The sequence below is a fragment of the Biomphalaria glabrata genome, chromosome 9, assembly GCF_947242115.1.
Source record: "Biomphalaria glabrata chromosome 9, xgBioGlab47.1, whole genome shotgun sequence".
NCBI lineage: Eukaryota > Metazoa > Mollusca > Gastropoda > Planorbidae > Biomphalaria > Biomphalaria glabrata.
This window is the reverse complement of record NC_074719.1, coordinates 1,509,340-1,534,179: the sequence shown is the minus strand read 5'-3', so window position 1 is coordinate 1,534,179 and position 24,840 is coordinate 1,509,340. Positions and strand designations below refer to the sequence as shown.

The 24,840-nt window shown below is 37.3% G+C and overlaps 1 protein-coding gene across 1 annotated transcript in view; it reads left to right on the top strand.

Moving 5' to 3' along the window:
- LOC106073742 (carboxyl-terminal PDZ ligand of neuronal nitric oxide synthase protein-like) overlaps window positions 1-24,840 on the top strand; it is a 220,137-nt gene that overhangs the window by 122,882 nt on the left and 72,415 nt on the right. The window contains exon 3 of the mRNA XM_056040448.1: window positions 15,809-15,880. Within this exon, the coding sequence (XP_055896423.1) occupies window positions 15,809-15,880 (72 nt within the window). The remainder of the gene's footprint in view (window positions 1-15,808; window positions 15,881-24,840) is intronic.

Here is a 24,840-nt window from a genome sequence, read left to right as displayed (position 1 = left end):
CAGTTGTCAAATCTTTTAGAACTAATAGAAGTGAAAAGCAAAAACTATAAACAAGTAACAAGTTTACGAAGATTAAAGATGATCGCAGCTCTGAAATAAAATGCAACCTATCGTTCGGAAATAAAATTATAGATGGTTTCGCCATAGGTCCATTAAAGCTCCTCTATTCATCGTCTGCGCCTGTCTTCGACAAAGGCCACTCTCACAAGTAGAAACATTATGAAAATGTTTAATTGAAGTTCGTACTTGTTTAAAAATCAAATTTAAATATGAAAGTTTTGACCTATTGGATTTGGTCTCAACTTTATGTTAAAATAAAAATATCTGGGGTTTTTTTAGAAATAAAATGAAGTCTCCACTCCATTCGTCCTTTTGTTTTAATTCACGTTGCATGGGTTAAAAAACCCATATGATCAAAAGTCAGATATTGAGTTTCTACAGGTAAAGAAGTGACTGAGAGTTAAGTGACTGAGAATAAAATGACTTGAGATATAATTGACTGAGGATAAAGTGACTGAGATATAGGTGGCTGAAGATCAAATGACTGGGGATAAAATGACTGAAATATAAGTGACTGAGAATAAAATGACTGCAGATAAACTGAGGATATGGTCACTGGGATATAAGGGCCAGAAATAATGTGACTAAAATTGATGTGAGTGTTATTGAGGGTTACTGAGCAAGATATATGTGGGGATGAATTATTAGGGAAATTATTGACAGGATTCAACTGTCTGATAATATTCAGACGGATATGAAATAACTGTGGATTACGAGACCCAAACCAGTAGTTACAAGGACATAAACTCAGCTCGTTGCTATGGAGACAAATTTCAATTATACAATTCAAATTTATGTTCATGTATTTTTTTAATATTTTTTTTTATGTTTCTTTACTGGCCAGAAGATCCATATTCAGAATTATGCCCCCTTATATTGACATTTTATGTAGTTAAAATTCAAGCTGTGTAACTCTCTATAAAGGTGTTTAACTCTGACAGGAGAGAAGCCTTCAGTTTCCTCCCTTTGCAATTATTATTCCCTACTGCAAGCGCTGGTCAGGCCGGAAGGAATTCTTCCAGTTTAAATCAAACAAAAGGTTTTCCGCCTAGTGTCTGTGCCAGACGTGGAAATTGTTTCAGGAAAACATTGTGTCCGAGCTGACGTCTGCGGCATGAAACTACCCCCCCCCCACCCCCCTTTCCGCTGTGTTTCCCCGCTCCGCTGTCTCTCTCTCTCCCACAATAACTAGTCGCCGTTAGCTAGTTGATCAGTTCTTGAGTTGATACTGTCATAGTCAACCAATCAATGGAGGAAGTCGCGAGTGTTTGTTGAACTAGTGATATTGTGAAAGTCAAACAGTCTGAGTTGAAACTTGTGTGTTGAGCTGATATAATGCCACAACCCTATCAATCACTAGATGTGTAACTTTTGCCATTCTTGGCCATGCAAATCAACATTGATCTAATGTATGCATAGACATTTTCACCTATTACAATTATCACAACGCAACAATAATTTTTACGTCCTAGGTAGCTTTTTTTTCGTTATAAATATGGTGATTATATTGATTTAAAAAAAAGAGTTACAATTAAATAGCGCAAATTCTGAGGTTTCCTAAAAAAAAAAAAACAATCTTTATTCGCCAAGATACGAACCCGGGTTCTTTCGGTTAGGAAGCAAAGCGCTTAACCTCTCAACTTCTCTTTCGGTACAAGCCTCTTCCAGAAATTACTTTGTATGCATTATAGTGTTAGCAGCTTGAAATACCTCGGAGCTATGGTCTCATTATGAGGAAACGAAACCTGAACTACTGGCCCGAATAGCACAGCCCACAACAGCCCTTTCAAAACTTAAAATAATATGGAAAGAAAAGGCTTAGCCCTCGGCACCAAAATCAGACTGATGCGCTCCCTGGTCATGGCCACATTTGTATATGCTTGTGAGTCTTGGAAGCTGACTGCAGAGCTAACTTCGCATGTCCACAGAAGACGCCAAAGTTGGCATCTTGTTTGAGGCTTTGGCGGAAACAAGGTCACTCGATCCAATGTCCCAATAAGATGTCAGCTAACCGGAAGCTTCTTGTGTGCAAATGTTGGTCCGATGTTTATAGTGAAAGTCTCGTTTCAAATCTTCTTCTTCTTATAAAATACAGACGTTACTTCAAAAAAGAAGATGACTACGTCCAACGCGTAATGCATTTAGTCATGCATATTAACCAATGACTTAAATTCAGCCAAGTCACTGGTTTTCCTGGCTAGCTCAGGCGACCCGTTCCATGCTCTAATAGCACTAGGGAAGAAGGAATATTTGTACAAATTTGTCCTAGCATATGGGACGAGGAATGTGCCTTTATCTTTGTGTCTTTCAGAGTATTTTATTAAATTTTGTTTTTGTATTTGAAGATTATGGTTCAGTGTTTTATGTATGATTGCTACTTTACTTTTGAGCCTTCTGTCCTGAAGGCTTTCTAAATTTAGTGATTTTACTAAAGGTGTTACTCTAGTCAAATGTGAATATTCGTTTGTTATGAATCTCACTGCTCTATTTTGTGTCTGTTCCGGTTTCTTAATGTTTTCTTGAGTTGAGGGGTCCCAAACGGAGGATGCCAATATATATGTCTGACCACTGGTTCACTCCTGGACATGAATCCGCCGAAGAGTGAGGGGGGAGGTGGGGGCGGAATGAAGTCCTCACAAAAAATGTGCCTCCCTATTTTCTTTTCTCCCTCTGTCTGTTCTTCCTATTCATCCCCTTTTACAAGCGAAATTTCTCCCCCCAAAATAACCATTAGAGTAATTTGGGTCAACCAGACCCTGGCCGTGTAGACGCATATATAACTCCTCCAGGGGTACACCACACTGACATCTCTGACCTTAATGGTGGCCAGGAGACTAATTCTCAGTCAGATTTCAGTGTTGACTTGCGCAATTGTTGATGGACTTCGAACAATTGTCTCAGCACACGGAAACGCTTTAGGCAATTAGACGTCTAGTTTAAATACACGAATTGAGGACATTTTCTACATTCTTTTTTTTTTATATTCAGCATTTATAAAGTATTTATACATTATTTATAAAGTATTTATAAAGTATTTGTAAACTATTTGTAAATTATTTGTAAAGTATTTAAAAAGTATTTGTAAATTATTTGTAAAGTATTTAAAAAGTATTTGTAAATTATTTGTAAAGTATTTTAAAAGTATTTGTAAAGTATTTAAAAAGTATTTATAAAGTATTTATAAAGTATTTATAAAGTATTTATAAAGTATTTATAAAGTATTTGTAAAGTATTTATAAAGTATTTGTAAAGTATTTATAAAGTATTTATGAAGTATTTATAAAGTATTTATAAAGTATTTGTAAAGTATTTAAAAAGTATGACGTTGCCAGTAAAATGAAACAAACAATAAAAAAAATTTTAGGGCCCCGTAAGACAAACATGATTCAGTCATTGCTCATTACTTCAGGACACCAGGTCATTCACATTGGCCATTGGCTTCGAACTGCTGACACTTTGTAACGAGTTGAATGTCAGTATGTATTCCCAAGAAATCAACATATAAACAGCAGTTCTCCAGAAAAACAGCAGTTCTCCATCGGTGCTCCCAAAATCGTGGACTACGGATTACTGAAGAATCGAGATCACTTCTCTTACTATGCGTATAATGGACCTCATTCCCAATCGTAAACAAACAACATTTAGCCATGTGGTTCTCTATCTCTTCTATATAATTTACGATCTAATGTTTAATTCATTATGGTTGTCACGTGACCGTTTTTTTTTCGTTGTTTTATCAATAAGATCACGTGACTAAATGTTGTTTGTTTACGATTGGTGAATGAGGTCCATTTTTTTTTTCTATTGGTGATGTATATAGGCTGAAGGCTCCAAAAGAATTTTAATATTAAAACAGTTTATTCTACATTAATGTTACATTGTTTGTAAGTTTCAATTAATTAAATGTCTGTACAATAATTTAATTAGTAAGAATTGGCAGTATAAATATAGTATTAGTTTGTAAACTAAAAACTATAATTGGATTAAAGGGAGCCCATTCACGTAACAAATAATTTTTACCCTCTTGTTATTTTATAGAAGGAATTTTTTTCCTCATTTTCTACAGAAATGTAAGAAAGTAATTTTTACAATGAACTAATTAAACATTAGTCAAATGACTGTTGTTATATTATCATTAACAATTAAATACTTATAATTCTAGATTGTATTGCGTTTCATTCAGCAGGAATATTTTATATTTTATTTTTACAAATACTCAAGAGTGGCCACGGCTCTCCAATGTAATGCGGAAAATTTCCAAACTAATTTGACAGTGGATGTATATCTTTAGGCTTATCATTATATTCCTCGTTCCTTATGATAGGAAAAATTTGTACAAATACTCCTTCTTCCCTAGTGCTATTAGAGCATGGAATGAGTTGCCTGAACTAGCCAGGAAAAACAATGATTTGGCAGAATTTAGGTCATTGATTAACATGCATGACTAGATTGACCTAGAAACATCATCTTCTTTTTTTTTGAAGTAACATCTGTACTTTATCAGATAAGATAAGACAAGATCATTGTTCTTTCACACATTTTTTTCACTTTGTCAAAAAGTTGTCACATTTCTGGTACCCAGTTTACCGGTGGCCAATTTTCCCGGCTGGGTTCAAACTTGGGACCGTCGAGGCGACAGTTAAAGATCAAACCTCGTGCCAGTCATCCGACTCTGTGTCTAACACAATCAATCAGCGTATCACTTGGACTCTGCATCTAACACAATCAATCAGTGTATCACTAGTGGTGATGGACTATTTATGTAGAAATAGTAAACATATATAAGTATCGACAGTCTCAAACATGGTCTTCCAAAATCTATACCCAAAAGCAATATAAAAAAAAGAAAAACAACTCGCCTTTAGGTCATTCATTTAGCCTACTAACCAGAAGGGAGAGAACCCTTGCCACCAGACATTGTCCAAGCAATCTATTTTTAGAGTTACATTTCTTTCCCGCCTGAAGGCGCCCAGTGCTGGTGCATTCTGTTGCTGTCGGTCTGATACTTTCTCCCACTTTTTTCACGTTCCACACTCTGGTCCCCCGTTGAGAAGAAGGTAAAGTGAATACATCATTAGCAGGGGAGGACTGGGTGTCAAATTCGAACTGGGCATTTAACAAATTCAGGCCCTGAGCTGCTTTTTACTAACTCAGTGTGTAGGATGACTCCTACTCTTAGCACTGTCTACAGATGTAGGCTATTTAATGCTATGACATTATTTCGGAAAATTAGTTAGATTTAAATTAGTATTTCACTGTAGAGAGATTTCTTTCAAACTCGATTCTCAGAGGGCCCCTTTGATAAGAGAACATTATAAAACCTTTAACAATTTAATACGTAGTGGCATCCATGCGGCCCTTTTCGGTGGCCCTAACGGACCTTTCGTGTACCGGCCCACCGGGCATTGGCCCGTATGCCCATATCGCCAGTCCGCCCCTGATCATTAGGTTCTAGAATCAACAGCGACGGATTCGTTTGGGATGTACACATGACCCAAACGTGAAGAATGGGGGGTTAAAATTTAAAAAAAGGGAAGCAACCTGAACTTGTACAACTCAATTACAAGAGGAGATAATAGCACATAATCTCGGGGAAATAATTCAATGTGAACCGCTTGATCATGCTAGATCTTTTAAAAACCATAATTGCTGATTTGATAAGTTACAGAATATAAAATCGATATTAGAAAAGTCTCAATCAACAATAAATACAATAAGGGGTTACCATTCGGTAGAGTCTATGGTCTATAGATTCTAACTACTCCTATACTAATACTGCTACTAATGATGTAAAGGCCATGTGTTTCTGGGGGTGTCATGTGGTAAACATAATGACCAACCGCCTTTACTTGCCACAAGACACCCTGCTTGTTAACCGTTGGCCAAAAAAAAAATAACCTTTAACATCATCAAACCTATATTCCCCTTGGTCTGAAAGGGGGACTTCACTCTTTCTTTTTTAATAGCATATTATATGTTTACATACTAAATACCTGTAAATACTTTAAATCGGCTTTTGGCAATATTCTTCTTAATATAATCAAATAAACAAACGGGTGTATGAAAAAAAAATAATGACTCTTGTTTTAAAGCCGCTTGTCCGTTCTAAGATCACAATACGAGATAAAATGAAGTCAAAAGTAGTCGATGAAGTATCGTAATGTAGCGCAATCTTCAAATTAGTGAGATCAACTCTGATACTTATCCACTGACCTGTGATGTCTCAACTACAGTCCGCGGTTCATACTGGGCTATTAATAGCTATCAATAATAGCAGTATGTACGCACTATAAACGCACTATGTCTGCCTGTCTGGTAAAAAAGATTGTACACGCTATTTCTCCCACACTCCCACACCCAATCTTGGATGAAACTGAAATTTCGCACAATAATTTCTTTTACCTGACAACACAAGAATCGATTAAAAATTAATTGTACTTGACTGAAGTGGTGGTACAAGGTGAATTAGTCCCCTTTATAGGTCGTCGTCTGAGTCTTAGTGACCACAAACCTGAAAAATAAGACAAGGCTATAGAAACAATAGATAACCATACAATCTTCCATATTCATAAGCTCTCCACTGGCAGAGTGGTTATCGTGTTGTCTTGAGAAGCCTGAGAAGGCTTGAGCCATGAGTTTGAATTGAGGTCATTCCCCATTTTTTTTTTTTTAGTTTGTATAAATGCTTTGTTATTGTTAGTCTACAACTTTTACAAATTTAATTACATTACTGATTCGAAATAATTGATACGAGTACGTCCTTTTATGCTCAACGACCCCTTTTTACGACCCCCCACTCTTCCGCGACCCCCCCCCACACACACACACATATAGAAATAGAAGAATTTGACAATAACAGTCTATATTTTCGATGGTCTCAGGCGACCCCTGTCAAATCGTCAATTGACCCCCCAAGGGGGTCGCGACCCACAGGTTGAGAACCCCTGTTTTAGACCTTTGCCCAAAACAGATTACACTTGACTGTTTGATAGTCCGACGGTTACAGGATTGGATGCCGGATGAACCCCTGTTTTAGACCTTTGCCCAAAACAGATTACACTTGACTATTTGATAGTCCGACGGTTACAGGATTGGATGCCGGATGAGCGAAAACGTCTGATGACCGAGTTTACCTTTACTTCGAAGAGTTTAACCGTATAGAATTTATGTCAAGAAAAGTCCAATTAAGATGAAATAGGACATTCTCTTAGACTTTCTTTCACCTTCACCTATCCCTATTCACCTTCATCTATTCAATATAGGTCACGGAGGTCACGTTTGAACCGTAGAACCTAAGACTTTCAAGGGCATTACTAACAGATAATTTCAACTTTTGAATACTTGTACTAAATTACAACTTAAGCCTGACCTACATTCTAAAAATAGACAGGATACATAAATCACGTGTGCGGCTCGTCGGATTATTGAGTGTGTTGTATTATAAAGTGTCTATCAAGAGTTCCCTGCCTTGGGAATGTCGCTGTGTTAAACTCCTCAATTATAGTCATTTAGAGAATTAACGTTATGATTACTACGTTATTTTCTTTATGTAAATTATGCCAAGCTCAAATAAAACTTTAAAAAAGTACCTTTAAGATAGGATAAAGGAAGCAAGATAGATGGAGAAATTGCGAAATAGGTCTCTTACAAATGCATATAAGGTATAACAGATTAGGACTAGGTACTCTACATCTCTATAATATCTTTGAAATTCTTATTTGGAACAACAGAAAGAGCCTTGACCTTTGCTTGTTGTCTTAAGTAAGAGTTAAATGTTTTTTATTTAAGGGAAGAAGGGTAAGCAAGGCCAGGGGGCAGTAACTCTTTTTTTTCCCTTTCACAATTTCATATCCCGACCAGCCTGGACCCAGCCTCGAGGGCTCCTAGCTGGCTCATTGATCCTCTGTTTCAACATATTACCCAGAATTCCAGCTACTTGTGTGTCTGAGGCTCAAGGAATTTATAACTCCACGTAGCGGCTTTATACACATTCAGAATAACACTTTAGAATAGGAATGGACCCCATTCACCAATCGTAAACAAACAACATTTAGTCACGTGATCTTATTGATAAAACAAACGGGAAAAAAACTGTCACGTGACAACCATCATGAATTAAACGTGAGATCGTAAATTATATAGAAGTGATAGAGCACCATGTGCATGCTTTCCCATTTACGATTGGTGAATGAGGTCCATTATATCTGGACATTTAAATGTTTTGGAAAAGGTTTACATTTTAAGGAATATTTGATGATTTAATACTAGGTGAGACACGCCGTAAAGCATTGCGTTGCAGAGAACAATAGGGAAAAATACATGCATTAACTCTTTCTCTCCTGATTGACGATACCATCGTTGATTTGACCTCATTAAATTAAATTAATGTTTGATGGTATAAACTTGACTTTGTGTTCTATAAAAAGAACATGCTTTCCCCTTTTAGCTCTATACCAAATAAAACACTTTCTGGTAACAAGCGATAACGTCACTGAAGCTTAATTATAACAGGGTTAAAAAAAATGCTAATGAGTAAAATGAAGAACGCCGTCGGAACGTGGAAAATAATTACGGAGAGAAAGAGTTAAAATAATATGAGCGATATTGTTGTCATATATAAGACTAAGACTAAGACTAAGACTGAGACTGAGACTAAGACTGAGACTAAGACTGAGACTGAGACTGAGACTGAGACTGAGACTGAGACTGAGACTGAGACTAAGGCTAAGGCTAAGGCTAAGACTAAGACTAAGACTAAGATTAAGACTAAGACTAGACTAAGTCTAAGACTAAGGCTAAGGCTAAGACTAAGATTAAGACTTCTTTATTGATCCTTATGGAACTTTGTTGTGATTACAAGGACACTTTTTCTCATATAAAGACAACACAACAGAAAATACACATAAATAGAACAGACACAACATAACGAGCTCATTCAGCGATTACACACAGGCATCTTGGTCCTTTACATGTTTCCTGATCGAAAGGGTGGCCTAATAAAGATGGATAAGGGGCCTTAGATACCGGGCTTATCCTCATTCTTATCTTATGTGATACAGACGCTACTTCAAAAAAAGAAGATGATTACGTCCTACGCGTCATGCATTTAGTCATGCATATTAACCAATGACCTAAACTCCGCCAAGTCACTGGTTTTCCTGGCTAGCTCAGGCAACCCATTCCATGCTCTAATAGCACTGACCTGTGATGTCTCAATACTCAGAAAGACACAAAGATAAAGGCACATTTCTCATCCCATATGCTAGGACAAATTTGTACAAATACTCCTTCTTCCCTAGTGCTATTAGAGCATGGAATGGATTGCCTGAGCTAGCCAGGAAAACCAGCGACTTGGCAGAATTTAAGTCATTGGTTAATTTGTATGACTAAATTCCTCGTCCCATATGCTAGGACAAATTTGTACAAATACTCCTTCTTCCCTAGTGCTATTAGAGCATGGAATGGGTTACCTGAGCTAACCAAACTGCCAAACCAGTGGTCCAGAGTTCAAGTCTTATACTTCGCAATCTCATCTGATGGCTGCCTGGTCGTGAGGTTTTGCGCGCTGAACTGTCGTTCGGATTTATCGATGGTCGAGGGTTCAAATCCTGCCCGCTCCCATCCCCCGTAGTCCTGCGGGAGGTTTGGACTAGGAAGTAAACTATCTTCAACTCTGAAGGAACATCCGAAACATGTAAAACATTTTACAACAAAACATCTGCCAATCTGAATTTTGTCTAGAAAGTAAAGTTAAAGAAACACACTACATATCTCCCAGATTTAGTAAATTGTTTTTATTCTTTCACCTCAACAGCTTTTTTAAAGCAACAAACCACAAAATAAATTATTGCTACATAAGATAGTAACAAGTGCAAACGTAAAGCAGACAAAGTGCAGGTTGCATTTAAATAGAAAAATTTTGTACATATCTGGTATTATAAACATTTTATTAAGGAACAGAATGATTTTTTAACTGATATGCTGTAACTATTAATCATTAATTTCTTAGATACTTTAACAACGTCAACAGTAAGTTCAAATAAATTTAGTAACATGTGATCTTTGTCTGTAGCTAGAAAACAGAATAGCCGTTGATAGGGTAGTACAAACTTATATCAAAGCTTTCCAGCAAATAAATTCTAAAAATTTGTGTTTTTATTCTTCTTCTCCCTCTTTGTTTAACTGGAATAAAATGTGATGAATTCAAAAGGCAAAGACTTCTGGGTAAAATAAAAACAATGAAGTAGATAAAAAGTAAAGTTCCCCCCTTTCAGACCTTGTGGTCTATAGGGCAGATGATGTAAAGGTCATCTGATTCTGCGGCCTACGGTTAACGAGGGTGTCATGTGTCCAACACAACGACCAACCGAATTTACTTTTTCCCCAATTAATGTCAGGTACCCATTGGGGCTGGGTGGACTCAGGGGCGCCCAAGGATCCCGAAATAAAAATCCCAGTCTTCATCAGGATTAGAACCCGGGACCCCCGGTCCAGAAACCAAGCACCAAGACGCTCAGCCACCGCACCTCCCACGACAGAGTGGGTAAAGAAACAATGAAAATTATTATAACGTACACGCAACTTTATTTTCCAATAATAATGATTGACTTTAAAACAAGTTAAAAATGTATACACTTATGAAATACCTTCAAATTTAGTTTAAAAACCTCAAATCACTTCAGTAAAATGTATCAATATCCTACCATGCATCGAAATTACTTCAACTCCCCAAAACAGACGTACAAATCAGGTAATTCAACATGTAGGAAATATGAAGTAAGATTACTAATAGCCTATGGATATCCTGGAACATGATTAACATAGTCTTTCAAATGGAAATTTTTCTATTTAAACACTATATGTTCCTTCACAATACAAAACATGAAAAAAAGAAATTAAATATAATTAAAATTTGTGTAACTAGTGTATGGTTTCATACAAATAAAAAAGATTAATTAATACCAAATCACTCTTACATATACACATATGTATCCACATGCATGGCTATAAATATACATACATAAACACATACTTAAACATAACATACACAAACACATACATATGTGCACAACATACATAAACACATAATGTGATGTCTTTACTAAAGACGATTTGGCAATGCCTGGACTCTGATTGTTTTGGATCTCACGCCTTCTAGTGGCCTGACTAATTAGTCCAGGCCACTTCCGTCAACACTTGGCCAGCCAAGATCAATGCAGCAACGGTCGCCGTGTAACAAATAACGAGGGTGCAACAGCCGGATTAAATTAGCTGTTTTTCTCCCTTGACGCCTTCGCCGCCCCCTCTCTCTCTCCCCCCTGGCTGCCCAACAAGTTTTGGCATTTAGTCAATTCCGGTCAGTTGACCATACTGATCAATTTCTGGTGCGGTGTCTCGTCAAGAGGAGATTAGCCATGAATCAAAACAAACACACGCTAATGCATTCTCTCCCTTTGCGTCCATAGAAAAAAATTAGGTCAAACAATTCTCCTACCTCTGGGCGTTCTTAGTTCATCAATCGGAGTGACTAGATCACTTGGAAACTATCTATCTCAGATTTACTATCAAATGATCACTAGATGGCCACATTCTTTAATGCTTGCGAGTCTTGGACGCTGACTGCAGAGCTAGAGAGGAGGATCCTAGCAATGGGATTTAGACTCTACAGAAAGATCCTAGGTATCACATTTAAAGACCGCATCTCAAATCAAGAGATTAAAATCAGGATTACTAAAGCGATTGGACTCCACAATGACAGGAACACAATTGTAAAAAAAAAAAAAAACAACCGGAAATTAATACTCTACGGCCATATTTAAAGGTCTTCGGGGCTTGCAAAGACCTTCCGTCAGGGAACAGTACCAGGAAAAAGAAGACTAGGCAGACAGAAAGCGATGGAGTGACAACATAAAAGAATGCCACTGAAAAAGGTTCTATCCAAGGCAAAGGACATAGAGGAATGGAGAAAGATGGTCGACGAATCTTGCATGGTGCCCCAACGGTCCAACAGACTAAGGGATAGATGAAGGATCACTAGATGCAATCAAACTCAGTTTTATTAACAACTCTTTACTTTCCGATCTCTAGTCGAACATTGAATAAGTTACTTGAACTTACTTGATCAACTTAAATATACTTATATATATATTTCATCAACATTATCATTCTTGCAATAATAGTCATTAGAATAAAAATTGAAAATGGTTGTCAATGTTAAGTTATGGCAGGTACTAATTTTAAAAAAAAAGTGAGTTTGTTTTAGACATAAACTCGTGGTCGGCCCCTATGGGTGATGGGTGTATTATGTTACACACAAACACCAGTATCGTATAGACAATATCGGATCAACACAAACTTCTAGTCAATCTTGTTTTAAAATGGTTTAAGTGTATTGCTATGACTTTCTGGCTCTCTGCAAACTCTCGACAACATGACACAACAAAGTCAAAAACCTGACAAGTCGGGCTCTAAACAGCGTAATAATTTATTAAGCGTAACAAAGTGACTATCAAATAGTGACTGTACAATTGCTACTCTGTAGATAACTGCTGTGTATTTATCTCTTCTGGATTCACTGTCTCGTACTGAACTCATACTGGACTCTAGTGTGCCGGACCGACTTCACTGTGTACTCATTGTACAAGACAGTCTTGACTGTGACATTTTGTCTCCTTAGGGTCCCCGAAGTTTTTATTGAAAATGACAGAAACGCGACGGACTTGTCGCCAGTTTTTTTCTAGACGATTTCATAACCCAGTCGCGGGTAATATTCACGTGAAGTGTTCACACCAGCACTTTCCTAAAGGTCCGTCGCTCGTTCGTCGTCGCTCACAGCACGATGGAATGTGTCACAGGTGTCAACCCTACTCGCGTCGCCAGTACACAGTTTGGTTAGGACAGATGACAGTTTGTAAAGATTGTTTAAGACAGTTTGTAAAGATTGTTTATTAAAACAGTGGGTTTAGACCGTTTATTAAGACAGTTGGTTAAGACCGTTTATTAAGACAGTTGGTTAAGACCGTTTATTAAGACAGTTGGTTAAGACATTTGGTTAAGACAGTTGATTAAGACAAAGGACAGTTTGTAAAGATTGTTTATTAAGACAGTTTGTAAAGATTGTTTATTAAGACAGTTTGTAAAGATTGTTTATTAAGACAGTGTGTTAAGACTGTTTATTAAAACAGTTGGTTAAGACCGTTTATTAAGACAGTTGGTTAAGACCGTTTATTAAGACAGTTGGTTAAGACCGTTTATTAAGACAGTTGGTTAAGACAGTTCGTTAACACAGTTTGTTAAGACAGTTGATTAAGACAAAGGACAGTGTGTAAAGATTGTTTATTAAGACAGTTTGTAAAGACTGTTTATTAAGACAGTTTGTAAAGATTGTTTAAGACAGTTTGTAAAGATTGTTTATTAAGACAGTTTGTTAAGACCGTTTATTAAGACAGTTGGTTAAGACCGTTTATTAAGACAGTTTGTTAAGACAGTTGGTTAAGACAGAGGACAGTTTTGTAAAGATTGTTTATTAGGACAGTTTGTTAAGACGGTTGGTTAAGACAGTTTGTTAGGACAGCTTTTTTAAGACAGTTTGCATTTTTCATTGTCAAAACAAATGGAAATGTTTTCACGATACATATTTAGAACACCATTAATGTAATTGTGAAATTAGATCTACAATAGAGCTTTTAGCTTCTTTTTTTTAAATAGAACAGACGGATTACTCAAAAACAATAGCGGCTGTTCCCTACGGCAGCGCTAGAAAAAAAATTACATCTTTTCTCCCCTGATGTAGCGTATTTCTGTAGTCCTAAATGAAATCTATAACAACTTTTGATTGAGAGAATGTGTAGCCTCCAAGACAGATGACCTTTACATGTTGGCATTATTGTGTAAATATTGTTTCCATGGCAACTGTATCAACAAATCCCGGCATGCACAGGCCACGGGATTACGTTGAGAGAATCGGATTTCCGTGAGGGTTAAGCCGGGGTTACTTCCCTTGCAAAGACACTGCTAATGCTAGCGATGACGGACAAATAAGCAAAGTTTCTATTGGCTATTCAGCTCACGTGACAAGTTTTTTTTTTTTTCCTTGTCCAAAACGGGCATGTTCGTATGTTTGTCTGTCCTACTCGACATGGTGGCATCTGCTGCTAGATTGGCTGAGCTCTGTCCTGAAGGATTTCTGCATGTGTCTAGTTATTTGGTTGACGTGTTTAGGTGCCAATCCAAACGTCTTGGGTTCGTATCCTTCTGAAACTTTTTTAAAAAACTTGAGACAAAATTGTGAACTCGCCATGGGATTGGTAAAGTAAATGTGATGGGGTCGTTGTGCTGGCCACATAGCTCTCCTGTCAAATTTAGCATCTTTAAGTTATCCATTGAATTGAAACATAATATGGTTCCATGAAAATCAATGAAAAAATATGATATAATTTAAAATTAAAAATAAAACTGCTTTTATTCAAACTCTAGTCTAATAATGATAGTAATGAAAATAGCTTAAAATGGCTTTGTTAAAATAAAATGATGAATCAGCTAAAATTAAGTTGGATCACACACACACACACACACACTCTTTTACACACTTTAAAGGCACGTTCCTCGTTCCATATGCAAGGACAAATTTGTACAAATGCTCCTTCTTCCCTAGTGCTATAAGAGCATCCAGTGGCTTTTGTGAGTGACCTCTAGCTGTCTCGTTCTGAGGCCGCATGCAACCAGATGCTCTCTTCTATGTCAGCTAAGGCAAGTTGGCGCCTAAGCTGGTCTTTGACGCGTTTCCGTGGGGCACCTCTGTTACATCGACCACCTTTTAGCTCACCAAAAAAGACTGCTTTTGGCATACGTTCGTCCCCCATACGGGATACGTGCCCTGCTCAGCGTAACTGTCGGACCATAAGAAGTCCCTCTATACTGTCCATACCGGCGTTCGCAAGGACATCGCTGTTTGTAGTGTCCTTGATGGAGCGTCTGTATTAAATAAGATAAGATAAGATACAAAATTTTAGTCCGATTACGTGTTACGGCTGTTATTGTTAGTGGTAACCAACGTATCATTGTTAACCCTTAAAGTGCTGAGCTGTTTTACAATGAGTGCATACAAAATGGAATTACAATTCTGATGTTTAGAAGCTAAACTAACACACGCGTTTTGAGGGTTAAGAAGTTAACGCTTGTGATAAGGGACTTAGTTGTTAGGTCTGTTAACTCGATCTCTTGTTCTATATGGCCCATCGATGACCTGCTAACCACTGTCGAAAAAAGGCAACCTAAAACTTTAAGGTTATATCACAAGGTCCTCAGAGCTTGCAAATACCTTCCTTCAGGGTACAGTACCAGGAAACAGAAGAAGAGGCAGACAAAGAAAAGATATAAGAATGGACGGGCCTGTCATTGACAGAAGATATTCTATTCAAGGCAAAATTCAGAGAGGTGATGGGGTCGTTGTGCTGGCCACATAACTCTCCTGTCAAATATGGCATCTTTAAGTTATCCATTGAATTGAGAAAAGACAGTCGACAGATCACGCGTGGGGCATAATCATTTATATGCTCCCAGGCTCATTTGAGAATTCAAAGGTCCTCAAACCTCAAACATGTATGTCACAAGGGCTAAAAACAACAAAGTTTGAGTATCACCGACCTAATTGTATTAGAATAATTACATGTACAGAAATATATCAACATAGGCTGTGTACGTTTATGTAAGTTGCTAAAAATGTTGTGTTTATTTCTGTTTTTTTCAGTATATCGGTACCCTTGATGTCCCACGACCTAGCAGTCGAGTGGAGATAGTGGCCGCCATGCGACGTATTAGAGTGAGTGCATCTAGTCTACATCATTATCATCATCATCATCATCGTCATTATCATCATCATCATCATTATCATCGTCATTATCATCATCATTATTATTATCATCATCATTATTATCATCATTACCATCATTATCATCATCATTATCATCATCATCATCATGATCATTATCATCATCATTATCATCATCATTATCATCATCATTATCATTATCATCATCATAATTATCATCATATTATCATCATTATCATCATATCAGCATCATTATCATCATTATCATCATCATTATCATCATCATATCATCATTATCACCATCATCATTATCATCATCATCATTATCATCATCATCATTATCATCGTCATTATCACCATCATTGTTATCATTATCATCATCATTATCATCATTATCATCCTCATTATTATCCAGACTATTATTCATCTTTTCTCGACTTGGCTGCCCCCCCCCCTCCCCTTTTCCCACCTTTATTACCCCCATAAGGGGCACGACGTGTGACTCTTGTACAGATGTATACTAAGATTGTGTTGGGAAGACATTGCCATAGACCCGCACTTACGTGGACAAAACCGTTACCAAGGAAGCTATGGAAAAAAAAAAACATGGGCATCAACTCTGGAAGAAAAGCGTGCCAAACGAAAAATGGCGAAAGCCGCCTTAACCTGCGGTGCATGTGAACGGGAATATTAAGCGTTCGTCAAAGATCGTCTGCCCTATAGTTCGCAAGGTCTGAAAGGGGAGCTTTACTTTTTTTTTTTTTACCTTACATCTCAACTATATCACATCTACATTTGATGATATAACAACATTTTCTTGAATTTTTTAAAAATTAAAACATCGACATTTAGAATATATATATAATTATAAAGATTAAAATTATATGTATAACCATGCTTTGAGACAATGTTGATGTTGCTGAATTACAGATAACATCCTAGCCCTAAATCTCTCTTGAATGTTATAACAGAACTTTGTAAATTATGTGTTTCAGATTATTCAGTTATTTCTGTACCACTTTTAGTACATAAATATCTTTTTTTTTTCCTCGATACTTTTCATAACTTAATAACTCTCTAGCTCCAATGAAAACCGACAAAAAAATCTAATAATAATAAAATCACAACGTCAGATTATAAAAATACTGTTGTTTTTTTTTATCCAAACTTCATTACTGGATATTTTTCTCCAATATCCAGCTAAAATTCTAACCGCTATATTTTTATTTTTTTTTCGTTGGGTTTTGTTTTTTTCGTTCCGATTTTTAATCCCAAGCCTAAGGGGAAATAAGCCAAATGAAATAAGCAATTACTGAGATTACAGGTTTTGAGAGTACAGTAAATGAATGGGATGACGTCATACAAACAGAATGAAAGACGCGGTCGGTTCTTTGCTTCGGAACAAAGAGAAATTAAATGATTTAGCGAAATACGTTAATGAGCAGGGTACGGAGAGTATAGTTTGTATGTCACAGCAACCTTATTTGTTCTTCCCCCCCCCCTCTCTCTCTCTCTCTCTCATCTTTTCATCTCTGTCACTCCATCTCTCCTTCTCTCTCTCCATGGACAAGTTCGGACTTAGATGATGAAAGAAAAATATTTATTTGAATTTGTTTTCGTGTGAGGAAAAAAAAAATCGATCCCTTGAGTAGTGTTTTACAGAGGTTCTTAAACTTTTAACTGGTGAAGATCGTGTGTATTGAGACTCTGTGGTCTTGGCTTTAAACTCCATTTAGCTCTAGTTCTAAGCTTATCATACAGTAGGATTTGATTGTTAAGTTAGATGGCCAACTAGAGACGATCGAAGGCCACAAAGTAAATGGTTGATGGCCAGGTAGAAGATGGCAACTAAAGGGACATGGTCAGTGGTCATTGTGAGATGATTAAAAGGCCACCCAGCAAGTGGCCAATAGGGAGATCGCCAATGGCCATCACGAGATAATTGACCGTAGGACAAACGGGCCATGATTACCAGCTTGGACTCTCTCTGTGCCATTCAAATCATTCCAATTAAACTGTAAAGCTCATCTCGGTGAAACGAAATGTGGTCAGTAGGGCAATCTCTGGGGGAAATGAAACCTTTGGTCACTTGAAACGTCGTATCATAGGACATCATAGGACAAGGTTTGTCCGAGGACATAATGGGGCCTCACTACGTTAATGCCAAACTACTTCACTCTGTTAATGTGAGCTGAGTCAATAAACAAATGTCAGCTACTTCACCTTAAAGTAATGTCAGCGGTTTCACCAATGTCATATACTTGCTTAGATCCTCCCGCGCCGTTCGGCGCATTGGGCAGGAAACTGTCTCCATAAAGATCAGTTATTTTACGAAACACATGTCAACTGTTTCACTAAACAAATGTCAACTGTTTCACTAAACAAATGTCAACTGTTTCACTAAACCAATGTCAACTGTTTCACTAAATCAATGTCGACTGTTTCACTAAACAAATGCCAACTGTTTCACTAAACCAATGTCAACTGTTTCACTAAACAAATGTCAACTGTTTCACTAAACCAATGTCAACTGTTTCACTAAATCAATGTCGACTGTTTCACTAAACAAATGCCAACTGTTTCACTAAACAAATGTCAACTGTTTCACTAAACAAATGTCAACTGTTTCACTAAACCAATGTCAACTGTTTCACTAAATAAATGTCAACTGTTTCACTAAACAAATATCAACTGTTTCATTAAATCAATGTCGACTGTTTCACTAAATAAATGTCAACTGTTTCACTAAATAAATGTCAACTGTTTCACTGAACAAATGGCAACTGTTTTACTAAACACATGTCAACTGTTTTACTAAACACATGTCAACTGTTTCACTAAACTAATTTCAACTGTTTCACTAAACAAATGTCAACTGTTTCACTAAACCAATGTCAACTGTTTCACTAAATCAATGTCGACTGTTTCACTAAACAAATGCCAACCGTTTCACTAAACAAATGTCAACTGTTTCACTAAACTTATGCCAGCTGCTTCACTTAACTAATGCCAGCTACTTCATTAAGCTAATATTGCCTAGTTCACCAACCTAATTTTAGCTACTTCATTATGCTAATGATTGCCGTTTCACTAAACGTAAGTCAAAGTCAGCTTATTCACTAGCTACTTGTTTACCTGTTAGTGTCCATAGCAACAATCATAAATTGATATAAAAATATTTTGGTATTTATTTAGTCCGTAATTTGGGTTTTTATACCTTATCTAATTTATTTATAGTATCTGCCAATTTAAAACACCCACATAGTATATTAAAGATGGTGTCCTAATTTTTACTGCGACACTGACTGCTCTAACCAGACTAACAACCAACATCAAACTTTGCTTAATAGAAGGAACGAGGCGCGATGGCTGAGTGGTTAATCGCTTGGCTTCCGAACCTGGGGTCCTGGGTTCGAATCTCGCTTATAACTGGGCTTTTTTAATTTCGGGATTTCTAGGGCACCCCTGAGCCCACCCAACTCTAAATGGGTAACTGACATTAGTTGGGTAAAATTAAAGGTGGTTGGTCGTTGTGCTGGCCACATGACACCCTCGTTAACCGTAGGCCACAATAACAGATGACCTTTACACCATCTGCCCTATAGATCACAAGGTCTGAAAGGGGAACTTTTACTAAAATATCGGAATCATATTGGTACTGAAGTATTTAGACTATGCGGGAAGAATGCTGGTCGCGTATCGTCTGCTTGCTGTCGTGCTTAGACTTCTTATCACAGAAATATAAATGGAGATTATGTCCCGACTTATTGACTCTATGAATAGTACACTATTATTGATGACGTAAATTGTACTGTGATAGTGGTGGATTGTGGAAACGACCAATGGATGACGTGCGGACAAGGGAGAGAATGCAGAAACTAGAAACTGTCTACATGACTTTTGTCTAAGCCCTGAGGCTTATGGGTAACACATAATAAACGATAGGCGTGAATCAGAAATTTGGCTTGTCAAGTCCACGCGTTGATTTGGACCTAGGGTTTAAAACTTTTTATCTTATCTTATCTTATATATTGCAGACGTTACTTCAAAAAAAAAGATAATTACGTCCTACGCATTTCATGAGTCAATCTAGTCATGCATGTTAATCAATGACTTAAAATCTGCTAAGTCGTTGGTTTTCCTAGTTGATTCTGCCGACCTATTCCATTCTCTATTGGCCCTTGGGAAGAAGGAGCACTTACATGTTAATCAATGACTTAAAATCTGCTAAGTCGTTGGTTTTCCTAGCTCATTCTGCCGACCTATTCCATTCTCTATTGGCACTTGGGAAGAAGGAGCACTTGTATGCATTTGTTCTAGCGTATGGAATAAGAAATGTGCCTCTATCTTTGTGTCTTAGTATTTCATTAGGTTTTGTTTTCTATAAATTATGGCTCAGTGTTTTATGTATTATAGCTACATTACTTTTTATTCTTATGTTCTGAAGTGTCTCTAAGTTTAGTGATTTTACTAATGTACTAATAGTCAAATGTGAATATTCGTTTGTTATAAATCTTTAGCTCTATTTTGTATTTGTTCTAGTTTCTTAATATTTTCTTGAGTTGAGGGGTCCCAAACAGAGGATGCATATTCTAATATTGGCACAACTAAAGTTAAATGGCATATCTTATCTATTCCAAAACCCTAATTAGCTGTCGATTCCATGATTTTATTAAGCCTTTTTTTTATCTTTACACTTACTCGCTTTGTTGCACATGGATGATTGCCATGTTGACTTGTTTTGGAAACCTTTTGGCTTTTGCCAACTGCCCGGACTAAAAATCTCGAATTAAAAATCAGAAATTATTCCGAAACAAATTTGGGATCTCAAAAAAAAATATTTTTTTTTTTATTTTCTTACTACAAGGGGAAGTAACTCAAAACAATTCATATCAACCATGAACACTGACCTATAAATCAATAACATTTTTAAAGCAATATGAACTGAGGCGTTGTAAAAATCTTTACAGGTAAGTAGAAATCTATACTACTTTACCATTCTTAAAACTTCACCAAAAAAAAAAGTAATTTGTTTTATCTTGGAATAGGCGCCTCTCGAACGTAATGGCAAAAATGTGCATGAAAAGGGGGGGGGGGAGGCGGTGGATAACCTCTTGGCTATCTGGGTTCGAATCTAGCTGATGACTGGGATTTTGAATTTCGGGATTTTTAGGGCGCCCCTGGGAAAGTAAAGGCGGTTGGTCGTTTTGCTGGCCACACGTTGGCCCAAAGAAACAGATGACCTATACATCAGGGGAAACTGTAGTTCCAGGGCCCTACATGGGCTGTAGTGCCAGGGTCCTCCATGGGCTGTAGTGCCAGGGCCCACCATGGGCTGTAGTGCCAGAGCCCACCATGGGCTGTAGTGCCAAAGCACTCCATGGGCTGTAGTGCCAGAGCCCACCATGGGCTGTAGTGTCAGGGCCCTCCATGGGCTGTAGTGACAAAGCACTCCATGGGCTGTAGTACCAGAGCCCACCATGGGCTGTAGTATCAGGGCCCTCCATGGGCTGTAGTGCCAAAGAACTCCATGGGCTGTAGTACCAGAGCCCACCATGGGCTGTAGTGTCAGGGCCCACCATGGGCTGTAATGCCAGGGACCTCCATGGGCTGTAGTGCCAGAGCCCTCCATGGTCTGTAGTGCCAGGGACCTCCATGGGCTGTAGTGCTAGAGCCCTCCATGGTCTGTAGTGCCAGAGCCCACCATTGGCTGTAGTGCCAGAACCCACCATGGGCTGTAGTTCCAGGGCCCTCCATGGGCTGTAGTTCCAGAGCCCACCATGGGCTGTAGCGCCAGAGCCCACCTTGGGCTGTAGTGCCAGGAAATTCCATGTAATGTATCGCCAATAGTATGGGTGGATGACAAGTCCATAGATTTCTATATCTCTTATAAGGACGTATGCCTATGATTTAGCAAAGTAAAAAATTTGTTCATCATATGATATGTAGTGTGATGTAGTGGAATGTAATATATTGTGATCTAATGAAATAAAACTTACAAACTAGGACACTGGTCTAATGTAAACACTACAATTTGATGCACTCAACAGTGACCCATTTTTTTAGCTGAAGAACTACATTAGTTCTATCCATTGGATAACTTGGCTTCATCCACCGCATAATTCGGTTTGACCCAGTGGGAGGAAAAAAAAATCGTAAATAAAACAGAATCATAAAAAATGAAATGAAATAATTTGGATGTCCCAGGCTGGGAATGATTGCCTCTCCCAGGAGGCCATTTTGTTACTGCTGTGATTGCAATATATTTCATTTGGTTTCGTTTCCCGGACAACTTTTTTATTTGCTCTGTTTTTTTTTTGTTTTTTTTTTTACCGTTTTATCCCGACATGCATTTGCACTTCGACTCGTGCAACAGAAATATTTTCTGATTAAGAACATTATTCTAAAAAAAAGGAAAAGAAATAGATTTAAATAAAAAAAAAAACACGTTCTGCTTTAATTAATTTATTACGGCTTTACTCTTTCTCTCCTAACCGACGATACCAGCGTTGATTCCACCAGAATGTGGTACATAATTACGGAGAGAAAGAGTTAAGATAAAACAAAATCTATTAATAAAAAGTCTCTTGTCCCCTTTCTCGTTATTTTATTATTGTGTTATTGTCTTCTGTTATCTTATATATTACAGACGTTAGTTCAAAAACTTCAGCCCCCTGGATGACAAAGTGGTCATCATCGAACCACGATGGACGAACTATATATACCACTAACAATAACAGCCGTAACACGTAATCGGACTAAACTTGTGTATCTTATCTTATCTTATATAATACAGACGTTACTTCAAAAAAAAAGAAGATGATTACGTCCTACGAGTCATGCATTTAGTCATGCATATTAACCAATGACTTAAATTCTGCCAAGTCACTGGTTTTCCTGGCTGGCTCAGGCAACCCATTCCATGCTCTAATGGCACTAGGGAAGAAGGAGTATTTGTACAAATTATGAGTGACTTATATAAACTATGTTGGGGACCGGCCAGTTTTAAAGATAAACTCGAGTTAGTTGCTTAGATTTGGTTGAGGTTAAATATTTTATAAGGTTTTCAAGTACTTTTATTGAATTCTAAACAAAAAATTAAAACCATTTACTTGCAAATAATTTGTTCTCATTGTACTTTGTTTGAATGTCTCCAAGGTATGGGGAGCATTCACCAACAAGCCTAGGAGTATTATTATGTCTGGCCCTTAAACCTGTATGAACGGTGGATACTTATCTTATAAATTGCAGACGTTACTTTAAACTTTAAACGAAAATTACTTCAGACACATTTCATGTGTCCATGTAACAATGCATGTTATTCTGAGACTTTAACTCTGCCACGTCGTTGGTTTTCCTGGCTGATTCAGTCCACCCATTTCGTGCTCATGTGGCACTAGAACGAGCACTTCTGTATATATCTAGGCTAGCTTATTAACTCTTTCTCTCTGTAATTATTTTCCATGTTTCTACGGGATTCCTTATTTTGCTCAGTAGCATTTCACTCCCCTGTTATGATAAAGCTTCTATAATAGTTCTATAACTTTTTGTTTGTTATAACAAAATGTTGTATTTGGTATACAAGGGGAATGCATGCTCTTTTTAAAACGAAGTTACGTTTATAAAATCAAACATTAATTTAATTTACTGAGTTCAAATTAACGATGGTAGTCTTCAATAGGCCAAAATGAATTTAAAAAATTGCCTTTATTTATGTGTCATTTTGAGTATTTTATTTGGTTTTGTATTTGTGCATTTTCTATTTATTACCTCCTTATCAGTGCGCTAATCGAGTCGTGCAAACGTCAACTCAACTAAGTCACTAGTTTTCCTGGCTGATTCATGCAACTCATGTCATCTTTTAATACGTTAGTAAAGAACAAGAACTTGTATGAATTTGTCCTAGCCTACAGAATAAGAAATATGCCATCCTCGTTGCGTCTTTCTGGATCCCGTAGTTAAAAATCCCAGTGTTCACCAGGATTCGAACACGGGACCCCTCGGTTCAGAAGCCAAGCGTATTTAGACATTACACGTTCTTCGAGCTATGTTCTCATAGCTACAGAGTCGAATAAGGCCCAGGCTAAACTTTATTACAGGAGAAGGGTAGAGTTTAAAAATGGATCGATTTCCCTGAGATCAGAGATTTGATCTTCCAACGTCCCTCTCGCCTCTTGGTTTATAGTCTGGGTCAGTTTTGTGGTCAGTGGTTGAGCATTATTTACAATCAAGCATGAAAATTAGGTCAAAGAGTTACAGAAATAGTGAGACGTGGAATGTAAGTAAAATGGACGGAAGAAAGAGAGAGATTGAGAAAAAAAAAAGAAAGAGAGAAAGAAAGAGAAAAAGAGAAAAAGAAAGAGATAAAAAGAGGAGGGAGAAAGTGAGAGAGAAAGAGAGAAAGAAAGAGAGAAAGAGAGAGAGAGAGAGAAAGAGAGAGAGAGAAAGAGAGAGAGAAAGACAGAGAGAGAGAGAGAGAAAAAGAAAGAGAGAGAGAAAGAGAAAGAAAGAGAGAAAGAGAAAGAGAGAGTGAAAGAGAGAAAGAAAGAGAGAGAAAAAGAGAGAGAGAGAGAGAGAAAGGGAGAAAGACAGAAAGACAGAGAGAGAGAGAGAAAAAGAAAGAGAGAGAGAGAGAAAGAGAGAGAGAAAGAGAGAGAGAAAGAGGGAGAAAGAGAGAAAGACAGAAAGAGAAAGAGAGAGAAGGTGCTTTATAAACTCTTTAAACTTCTCTTGTTTGACATCAAAGGGCGGCAATCTTTCTCCAAGAGTCTTGTCCCTTAGACTTCCATATTTCTGGAGATTGTAGGTGAACAGGTTTCAGAAACTATCTTCCCCTATTTTATTCTTTTGTCCTTTAATCCATAAAACAGAAATTTATATTTCCTTATAGATTTCAATATCAATTTGCTAATGGCTTCCAAAGAAAACATATATTTGAATTTGAACATATA